This window comes from Nycticebus coucang, chromosome 18 (genome assembly GCF_027406575.1).
Source record: "Nycticebus coucang isolate mNycCou1 chromosome 18, mNycCou1.pri, whole genome shotgun sequence".
Lineage (NCBI taxonomy): Eukaryota > Metazoa > Chordata > Mammalia > Primates > Lorisidae > Nycticebus > Nycticebus coucang.
The window spans coordinates 77712984-77723588 of record NC_069797.1 but is presented as its reverse complement, the minus strand read 5'-3'; the positions used below and the strand labels follow the sequence as shown (position 1 = coordinate 77723588).

General features: G+C 61.3%; 1 protein-coding gene across 1 annotated transcript; it reads left to right on the top strand.

The window, feature by feature from the left end:
* The first annotated feature begins 2926 nt into the window (after positions 1-2926).
* Positions 2927-10239, top strand: CBX4 (chromobox 4). Its single transcript, XM_053570082.1, has 5 exons — positions 2927-4317; positions 4463-4506; positions 5641-5706; positions 7734-7800; positions 8061-10239. The coding sequence occupies exons 1-5, from the start codon at positions 4018-4020 to the stop codon at positions 9474-9476; spliced, it is 1893 nt and encodes a 630-aa protein (XP_053426057.1). The 5' UTR covers positions 2927-4017; the 3' UTR covers positions 9477-10239.
* Positions 10240-10605: the final 366 nt, after the last annotated feature.

The following is a 10605-nucleotide window of genomic DNA, read 5'->3' as shown; positions in this document are numbered from 1 at the left end:
AGCCGGGTGGGCTTCTCTGGGCGGGCCAGGGAGGCTACCCTGACGTATGGAGGGGGTGGATCAGTCGACGTCTTAGAAAATGCACCTTCTTCTTCGTTGCCCGCGACGCCAGCCTGCCGCAATGCGGATGCACGGCCCTGCGCGTGCCGGTGTGGCCCCAGGGGTGCCCGGGCCCTGCCTAAGGGCCATGGCCAAGAAGTGCTCTGGGCCCATGTCCCCGCCTCGCACGCCCGGCCGGTCCAGCTCCTTGGACCCCGGGCTGCAGCCCCGCCGGGCCCGCTGGGGTGGGACTCAGGGGCGTCGGGGGCTTCGCAGCCCAAATGTCGCCCGTGGTGTGACAAAGAGCAGAAACCTGGGAGTGGAGACACAGAGGCTGGAGGGGCACCCGTAAAAAGAAAGCCATCCCTCCGCGAGGTTGGGGGCGAAGTGTAAGACTCCTACACAGCCCTCCCCATGCGGGTTTCCACCAGCTCAGCTCCCCCTAAGCCGGCACTACAAACACAGTATTGCAAACACCAGCGCTAAAGTCAAAGGCAAAATTCCCTACCGAGGACAAGGGGCAGAAGTGAGTTTTGTCAAAGCTTGGCAGATTTTTGTCGCGGTTACGAGTAAATCCCCCCTCAGCTATCTGAAATCTACCTCTGGGGGACCTGAAAAACCACACCAACTCCAGAGCTTTCCAAGTCAGGGGACTGGCCCGGGAGGTCACAGGCGTGCTCTTCCCGGCAGAGCCCGGACCTAGGCTTCCTGGCCCCAGGGTGGCAATCTCCATGCCAAAACTGCGCATTCAGGGAGAGGGTTCCTTTAAGAAGTCGTTTATTTCCTGGGGTTGGCAGAGGTCATGCCTCTTCCCTCCAGTCCGCAGCCTTTAAAAGGTTCTGGATTTGTCCAGGGTCCACTCTTCAGCCCTTTCCCCTTCTGGCGAGCCTAGGGCTGGGCGCGGCAGCCTGATTTCTCCTATGGGGCCCCTGAGGGCCCCTGGGGGCCCAGATCGAGGTGGCATCTGGAGGGCTTCTGTTCGGCAGTGGAGCTGGGAGCACGACCTGACCCCCTGTGGAAGGGAGCAGCGTAAAATGAACGGGACAGTCACCCTTCTTGGGTTCCTCATGGGGCTCAGGGTGTCCTGAGTTCCAGACAGGGGCCCAAGCCAAATCCCAGGTTTAGAGATGGTCTCGCCTGCGGCTCCCTCTGAGGGGCCAAGAAAGGGCGCGGGTCAGTAAAAGCAATCCCCCTGGGAGCTTTCTCAGGAAGGGCTTGCGGACAGGGAGGGGAGCTTCCAAGGGCTCCCATCGTCCTCTCCCAGGATTCTGTCCCCACCTGCTCCCTCCATTCGCTCTCCTGCGGACCTAAGCTAACAGCTGTTAGTAGTTGAAGGGAGTTCTAGGGCTGGCCCACCAGGCTAGGATAGGGGCCCGGGAAGGGGCCCCTCTACCAATCTGCCCACCCTCCAGGAAGACAGAATATACAAGGGAACTGAACTGCTGCGTTCAGCGGTGCTCGTGTGTTTAAGTCACTTTCGGAGTCGTCAGCAAAAAAGCCAGGAGAGGAGGTGGCCGGGGACTCCTCCGGCTTCTTAAGTACTTAGGGCAGGCCCTTCCGCAGTCTTGGGGAGCATGAAGTCTCCTTGCGCCGCCGCCGCACAGGCAACTCAGGAAAAGATCCGCTGTACGGGCGAGCTGGAGTCCCCCTTTCCTCCCCAGCTCGGCAGAAGGCTCAGCCCGGCTCCTGCGCACACTCGCCGTCGGGGCACTGGGTCCCCCCATGAGCCGCAGAGGTCCCGGGCGTGGGCCCCCCAAGATGCCTGAGCTGAGCAAGCAGAGCGGAGTCCGACGCCCCTGGTGGCTGGGAGGCTGCTCGTCCTCCCCCGGAGCCCCGACCTGGATGCCGCGGAATCACCCACTGCAAACAGATTTTCCAGGGGAATTTTCAAGTAAGGGGGCGGGCAGAGTGTCGGGAAGCTCAGCCGCTTCCCGGACCAGGGGACTGGCCAGACAAGGTCGCTGCAGACCTCCCGATCGAATGACAGCGCAGATGGCTTGGGCTGCTGGCTCAGCGTGGACCGGTGACTGTCCCCGCCAGCCTTCGGACCTCTCTCCTTTGACGACAGAGCTGTCCCACACAACAGTTCGTCGCCATCAGCAAGAATGCCAGGAGAAAGCCAAACAATAGAAGCATATAAACCTTCTCCTGTGCACCCACCCCAACCAACCCTGCCCCCTAGCTTCTATAAACCCTGAGAGCCCCTGGTCAGGGAGAGGAGGAGGTACCTGCTGGCAGGCATCGTCACACCATGCTCATCCCCACTCTCCCAACACTAGGAGAATTCCAGGTTTTCTCTTTAACCTCCTGCACAACCAATCGCCTTTTGTCAGACGCCAACCCTCACCCATAGCACCCTTTGGAGTCGGAACCCCTGGGCCTCCGTTGGCAGCGGCCTCTGGACAGCAGAATCTTACGCGGCTGCGGAAGCTGCGAAGTGGTGAAATGGTGGAGTCATCGTGTGCATTCTGCAACACCAGGCAGCCTTCGGGCTTTTCCTGGACTTTTAGAACACCAGCCCTGCGCGGGCTTTAAGGACACTGCTCACCTCGCCCCTCCCATGCTCGCCAAAGCCTAGAGTCTCGGCACTGTCCCCGCCTGGCTTTCCAGGACTTGTGTCAGGGCTGCAGCGGAGACCCGGATGGTTCTTTTCCCGCCCCGTTCCATCGCTCCACTCTCGCTAAGCTTTTGCTCTTTTGCTTTCTCCGTGGACACTCAGCCAAGAGATTGCACAAGCTTCCTGCTCTCGCACGGTCTTTCAAGAGCTGAGAGCCAGGCTGGGGCATAACAGGCGCGCCCCGCCCCCCAGAGCCCCCACCCGGACCCCTTGGAACACGCGGCCCCGCCCGCGGCGCCCTCAGGAGGCCGCTTGGGGAGCAGCAGCTCCCCCAGCCGGACGCGGAGCCGCATGCTGGAACGCGCCGTCTCGCCGCCGGAGGTGCTAAACTTCACACTCTGCAGCTTCTCCGCCTGTCAGGAGGGCCTCCGCTGGGCTGCCTGTCGAGAAATAGGGCCCGTGAGCTCATGACGAATGCGTGGCTCCTTGTCTATTCCACTCGCCTCCCTTTCCCGCCACCTAGCTCTTCCCTGGCTCAGCCTCAATTTCTTGCCCCCTCTCCAATCTTTCGAGGCCCTTCCCAGGCCCTAGAAGTCCCCTCTGGACCCCAAGCAGACCCAGGCACCTCCCACTCCCCCTCTCTGTCTTCCGCGCCTCTCGCCCTGCTTGGCTCTTGGGGCTCCTAGAAAGCAGACGTCTCGCCCTGCCAGTGAGAGAGCCAAGCTGTTGAGTATCGAGGTGGGATCGGATTCTGACCTCCCTCGGGGCGAGGCCCTTGAGCGCCAGAGCCCCGGGGGCTGGCTGCTCCTCCATCCCCTTCCTCGTCTTCGCGCTCTCCTCCGCACCCAGTCCCGGGTCATTTCCACGCACTTTCTCTTTCCTTCCTTGTCTTCCTAAATGCGCGAAGCCTCGGGGGCGGGGCACGCAGAGCTGGGACGCTAGATGCCCGTGCCCCGATTCCGCCCCCTGCCGGCGGTGCCCCGCCTCCCCCGAACCGCACGAGAAGAAATTGGGTGCAACCGTAACTTCAGCGGAGGCCTTGGTGGCCCCCAGCAGGGGTCCCGGGACCGTGCACACTGAGGACAAGAGGCCAGGAAGGGAGGCCCAGGCGCCGAGCCATGGGCAGTGAGTCGCTGCCGAAACCCTCCCAGCCTGGTCAAGCTCTCCGCCCCCAGCCGACACACCTCTTCTCCCCGGTCCCGCTCCCTCCCTCAAGCCTCACTCTCCCAGGCTCCCAGATCCCTCCCTCTGCACCTCCCCGGCACCCTCCCCATCGGCGGCCCCCTCCCGCGTCCTCCCCCTTCCCCGCTGCCGGGGCCCCGGGCCTCCGGTAGGCCGGACTGCGCCAATCCGCGCCGCGGCCCGCCCCCTGACGCTAAGCTGGGCCCGCGAGGCCCCGCCCGCTGACGTCCGGGATTTGCATGAGTTCTTGTGCAGCCGCGGCCCGGGCTCAGTTGTCTGAGCGAGCGCGAGCCGGGAGCCGGAGCGGGCGCGGGCGGCGGCGGGCCAGACCGGCTGTGCGGGACGAGCGGCGGCGGCGGCAGCGCGGGCGGTGGGGGCGCCTTGGCCGGGCGGCAGCTGGGCGCCGGCGGGAGCCAGTAGCGTCTGCAGCCGCGCCGGCCACCCGCTCCCCGGCGCGCTCCGGCTCGGCCATGGAGCTGCCAGCTGTTGGCGAGCACGTCTTCGCGGTGGAGAGCATCGAGAAGAAGCGGATCCGCAAGGTAGGGCGGTGCGGGGGCGGCGGCGAGGCGGCAAGCGAGCTGCGACCGGAGCAGCCGGCGAGGAGGCGGGGAGGGGGTGGGGAGGCTGCGGGCCGGAGCCGGGGATCCCGCGGAAGCTGATGGAGTGCTGTCTCTTCCCCCTCAGGGCAGAGTGGAGTATCTGGTGAAATGGAGAGGCTGGTCCCCCAAGTAAGTACGGCGGGGGGTGCGGTGGCGGGGAGCCCGGGCGCGGTGCTCCGGGGCTGCCGGACCCGCCGAGCTGGTGGGGTGGTGGGGAGAGCGGACGGGAGGCGGGGTGGAGGTGGGGTGGAGGGAGGAGGGGGTGGGGAAGTCGGTGGCAGGCACTGGGGAAGCCGAGCAGCCGAGCCCGAGCCCGGCGCCCTGTGTTGTGCTCCGCTCTCCGGGAAATGCCATCACTAATTTATGCACTAAAAGGAGCCAGAGGAGCTGGAGGGACGCGGGGCCGAGCCGGGGAGGCCGGCGGAGGGAGGGAGGGCGCAGGCACTGACTGATGTGCAGCAGAAAATGGCTCCTTTCCCCTTTCCCTCCACCGAACGGCTCCATATTGCAAAACCAAAAAAAAAAAAATTAAAAAGCGACGAAATCGCGATTGTGTGCCTCCTCCCTCCTAGTGGTGCAGGGAGAGGAAGAAAAAAGGCAGAAAATGTTGGGAACTGTCACTGCAGCGCTTTTGGTGGGGAATTTTTTCCTTTAATTTGAAATGCGAAGGCACCGGATGGAGATAGACGCGCAGGCACGCACACACACACGCACACACAGAGGCATATTTTTGTGTTGCTGAGTATTTGGGGTTTGCTTGTCCGTGGCAGCAGGCTCCTGAGCCACAAGGGGGTGCGGGGGGCACTCGGCTGTTGGTTATCGGATTAGGGGTCAGATGGAGAAGGGCTGAAGCCCTCTCGGAGACTTAGGGTTGGGGAGAGGAGGAGGAGGAGACTGCGACTTTGCATTTGGGCTGCTTTGCACGCAGGGTTCCTGGTGAGCAAAGTGGCTTTGGAACATGTTGCAGTAACATGCTTAAAATTCTTGACAACTGCAAAATAAACTGCTAGTTTCATTTTCCTTACCCTTGCCCTTTCTTCCTGCCCTTGTGTGTTTATTTTGATAGGGGGTGGGGGAGTTGTGTCAGGGACAGTATCAGGCTTGCTGAAATCTACCCTCCACCCCTCCACATACATACACAGCTGAATTGCTTTCGGTTCATGAAGACAGAGTAGGGCCTTCTGTCACTCCCCACCTGGAGGCCGCAAAGCTAGCTCTTTTTTCCTTTTTTACACGGTGTCCCCCTCCCTTTTCCCTTGCAAGATATAACACGTGGGAGCCTGAAGAGAACATCCTGGACCCCAGGCTGCTGATCGCCTTCCAGAACAGGTGAGCGTCTCCCAAGCTGCCTCCGCCCTCAGCCGTAACCGTATATGGGAATGGGAAAGTGGGCAACCCAGCAGTAGGAACAGCAAAAGGGCTCCCCACCCCCAATTGGCCAGGATGGGCAGCAGCCAGGGCCGCGGCTTCTCTAACCAGTGTCCTTGGCGGTTGCTGCAGCTTGGGGATGGGGGTGGGGCAGGGCTAGGGAAGATGAGGCTTGTGTTTGGAGGAGAACTTTGGGAAGGGTGTGTGTGGTGGGCTGTGCCAGCTCCTGTTGGCCCCCTCCTGTTGCAGCCTTGGAGCCCCACCCCCGAGCCTAGGTGTTGCTTTCCTGCAGCCACTGGCCGCTTGGCACGGGCACCTCATCGTGCAGCTCCGAGGAGCTGGCGTTGTGAAACTGCCCGGACGTCACGGAACTGAACTTAACTTGTTGGCGGCTGGAGAAAAGTTGACAAGGCCTTAAGCCCACATTCTCGCCCTCCAGTGAGCTTGGGCTAGGCAGGGAATAGATTATGTTTGGGTTCAGGTGCCCTTCCCAGCCCCCCTCACTGGGCTTTTTGGTGGGGCATGGTGCCCCATCCTCAGGGCAGGGGAAGATTGGCCCAAGGGTGTGGGGGGTGGCTTCTTCTGAGGGGCTCATCCTCCCGCGCTCAGATGCCTGTCACACTGCAGCTGCCGCAGCTGGATTCGCTGCTGGTGGCTGCGGTTCTCTGTTTCGGGGAGGATAGAAGGGGGAAGGGCAAGGAGGGGAGGAGCCGTAGGAGCCCTCAGAGCTCGGCCACCCGCTGCCTTACATCCCTCCTCCCCCTTTTATTTTGCATTATTTCCTGTGGCTCCTTTGGCGCTAAAACTGTAAACTGTAGACCCTCTGAATGAGCCACAGGCGGAGAAGTTGCTCTCCCACAACGCAGGGTGGCGCCCAGCAGGGATCCTGCCTGACTCCACCTGGGAGTTTGCCACCCTGTAACCATGTCAGCGGCTGATGCCATGTTGCATAATGGGTCCCTGAAGAATTAAAGCGCTGGCTGTTGCAATGCCATGCAACTTTGGAGTCAGGCTTGGCCCTGCCCCAGGACACGCAGAACTCCTGTGGGTTAGCCCGCTGGCAATTGGAGGGTATGGATGTGGTGGCTAGGGTCCTTGGAGAGCCGGTGTCTGGCCCAGGAGTGGGCTAAAACTTGACCAAACGCTGGAGATGGACCGGAGCCCTGAACTGTACCTGAGACAGTCCAGCCCCCAGCTGCAGGTCACCCTGAAGCTGGCTTACAAACTGAGGCCTGGTGGCTATAATGACCAGTGACTCTGGCTGTGGGCTTTATTAATAATTTGGAAATTGTGATGGCCAAGAACTGGGCTCCACCTAGGAGGCGGAGCGTCTCCTTGTGCTCCCGCCCACCAGCTCTGCTGGCGGAGCCCGGCCAGTTCACCAGGTGGCTACAAACCTGGCCAGACCCTGGCCTTGGTGGCCTGCCCCCACCCCCAGCCCCTAATTGGCTCATTTGGCACTGTGTAAACAAGGGCATAGCCCCTCCCCCTGTTTAGTGCTGGGCCTTAAAGAAAAGGAGTCCTCCCTTCTGCCTGCGGCACTCGTTATCTGAATCTTAATGAGGTCATTAGCATCCTGCGCTTCTGAAGGGGAGGGACGAGGTCCGTGCACACCTCTTTTGGACTTGTCGTATTCCCTGGACCCCTGCACCCACTTCACTTTTAGAAGAGCCGCAGGCCCAAGGTTGTGGGTGCCAGTGCCACTGAGCTGCCACCTCCCCAGCACAGAGGCAAGGCTTCTGGACGCCAGTTCAGGTGCAGGCATAGAGGTGGGGAAATTTTTTGCCAAGAACCTCTTGGGTAGATGGAGTTAGTGTGAGCATAAAGTGGTTACAGTGTCAGCTGGTGACAGAGGAGACCTGCCTGGAGCTCTTTATCCCTCTGTGTCCTGTTGGCCAGCAACCGGAAGCTCTCCAAAGGTTGGGGGAGTAGTGAGGAGGGGAGGTGACCTGAAGTTAACAGCACTGCCCTCTGTTCCCTCCTCCCAGGGAACGGCAGGAGCAGCTGATGGGATATCGGAAGAGAGGGCCGAAGCCCAAGCCGCTGGTGGTGCAGGTGAATACATGCAGCGCCCCACCCCTACCCCCCTGCCACCCAAGCCCCTCCTTGACATTGTTACCAGAACTGCCTCCAGGCCCAAAGGCATTTCCTCCCGAATACCCCAATTCCTCTTCCTTTCTACTAGGCATCCCCTACCCTGCCCCCCCTATAACGCAGCTGTGAACCCAATGGGGGCTAGGACAGTCCCGATGCTCCCAGCATGCTGTGGGGCCAACCTTCTCCCTCTGCTCACCTCCCCCACCTGGTTCCCTCAGGTACCTACCTTTGCTCGTCGCTCCAATGTACTGACCGGACTCCAGGACTCCTCCACTGACAACCGTGCCAAGCTGGACCTGGGCTCGCAGGGCAAGGGCCAGGGCCACCAGTATGAGCTCAACAGCAAGAAGCACCACCAGTACCAGCCACACAGCAAAGAGCGGGCGGGCAAGCCCCCACCGCCTGGCAAGGGTGGCAAGTACTACTACCAACTGAACAGCAAGAAGCACCACCCCTACCAGCCGGACCCCAAAATGTACGACCTGCAGTACCAGGGTGGCCACAAGGAGGCGCCCAGCCCCACCTGCCCGGACCTGGGGGCCAAGAGCCACCCGCCGGACAAGTGGGCCCATGGCACAGGGGCCAAGGGCTACCTGGGAGCGGTGAAGCCCCTGGCCGGTGCAGCTGGCGCTCCAAGCAAAGGCCCCGAGAAGGGCCCCCCCAATGGAATGACTCCGGCCCCCAAGGAGGCCGTGACAGGCAACGGCATTGGGGGAAAGATGAAGATTGTCAAAAACAAGAACAAAAACGGACGCATAGTGATCGTGATGAGCAAGTACATGGAGAACGGCATGCAGGCGGTGAAGATCAAGTCCGGGGAGGCAGCCGAGGGTGAAACGCGCTCCCCCAGCCATAAGAAGCGGGCTGCCGAGGAACGCCACCCCCCAGCCGACAGGACTTTTAAAAAGGCAGCAGGCACAGAGGAGAAGAAGGTGGAAGCTCCCTCCAAGAGGAGGGAGGAAGAGGCGCCCGGGGCCGGTGACCCGCAGCCCCAGGATGCCGCCTCCCGAAAGCTCTCCCCGACCAAGGAGGCCTTTGGCGAGCAGCCCCTGCAACTCACCACCAAGCCCGACCCGCTAGCCTGGGACCCGGCCCGGAGCACCCACCCGCCTTCCCACCACCACCACCACCACCATCACCACCACCACCACCACGCTGTCGGCCTGAACCTCTCCCACGCGCGCAAGCGCTGCCTCTCCGAGACCCACGGCGAGCGCGAGCCCTGCAAGAAACGCCTGACTGCGCGCAGCATCAGCACCCCTACCTGCCTGGGAGGCAGCCCTGCAGCTGAGCGTCCCGCCGACGTGCCACCAGCCCCCGCCCTGCCGCAGCCGGAGGTGATCCTGCTGGACTCGGACCTGGACGAGCCCATAGACTTACGCTGCGTCAAGACGCGCAGTGAGGCGGGAGAACCGCCCAGCTCCCTCCACGTGAAGCCTGAGGTCTCCATGGCGGCGGCGGCGGCGGTGGTGGCACCGGTGCCCACGACAGTGGTTGAGAAACCTCCAGCCGAGGCCCAGGACGAGCCCGCGGAACCGCTGAGCGAGTTCAAGCCCTTCTTTGGGAATATAATTATCACCGACGTCACTGCGAACTGCCTCACCGTTACGTTCAAGGAGTACGTGACGGTGTAGCTGGAGGGCATCGTTAGGGGAAGCCCCGCCCCCGCGGGGGGCTTAGCACCTGGGGCCTCGGGGCGGGCTTTCCTCTGGCCAACCGCGGGAGATCTGGGCTGGCCCCCGGGGTGAAGACGCCCAGAGCCCGGGAGACAACTCTCTCCGAGGGCCGCTGTCGGATCCTGGCGGAGGCTCCCTCCACTCGGTGCCTGCGGGTCTCACGCTCACCGGTCCCTCCTCTCCCCTGTGGAACCCAGACTGACAAGGCAGCCCCGCGCGGCAGCCTCAGAGTTCTATAGTGTTATATTTTAACCGTGCTAACTTGTCAAGTGCTGACTCGACCCCCTTTGTATGTGGTGTTATTATTGAAATGTATTGTTTGAGCTCAAAAGGCCCGATCACCTCCCCTCGGGCTGCTATATATATATTTATTTGTAGGTATTTATATATTGAAATATAAAAACCTAGATTTATGGAGTTTCCTCTAGATCATGTTATATTCTATACCAGACAAACTATTTTCTGTTGACTCCCCCTCCCTCTACAGCATTTCGGTTGATTTCATTTCCTCTCCTCCCAGGAACTGCAATACCAGTAACCTTGGTATATATTTTTTGATACTGTACACATGGATGTGTTGTTTCTATGTGAAAAAAAAAAAAGTTTGTTAAAAGGCTAAACGAGCTCTCTAGAAACTGCTGCTACTAGAAATGTCTAAACTATAAGCTTCCAATTATTACCTGCTTGAATGTAAATATTAAATGAAGATGTTGAAGGTGCATTTTTGTTTGAGGTAAGCGCGCAGGGGACATAGGGGACGCGGGTAGGTAGGTGGCTGCCCCTTGTCCCCACCCACTTCCGCCTTAGGTCGGGAGCAAACCTCCACGTCCTGCGCTAACCCTTCGCGCAGGCAGAGTGGACTGGTTTCTCGAGCAGCGGCGCCGGCGCTGGACTGGTGACCCGGCTCCCCGGGAAGTCGGGAGGCGCTGGGCTGGAAAGGGGAATTCCTGCGGGGGGGCGGGGGCAGAGCCGTCCCAGCTCCCAGGGCTTTCGGGCAGGCGCAGCCCCAGGCGCTGGCGAACCCTGGGAACCGGGGAGTGGAGGAGCCGGTGCAGGGGTGGGCGGCGCGGACACTCGCACTCCAGTG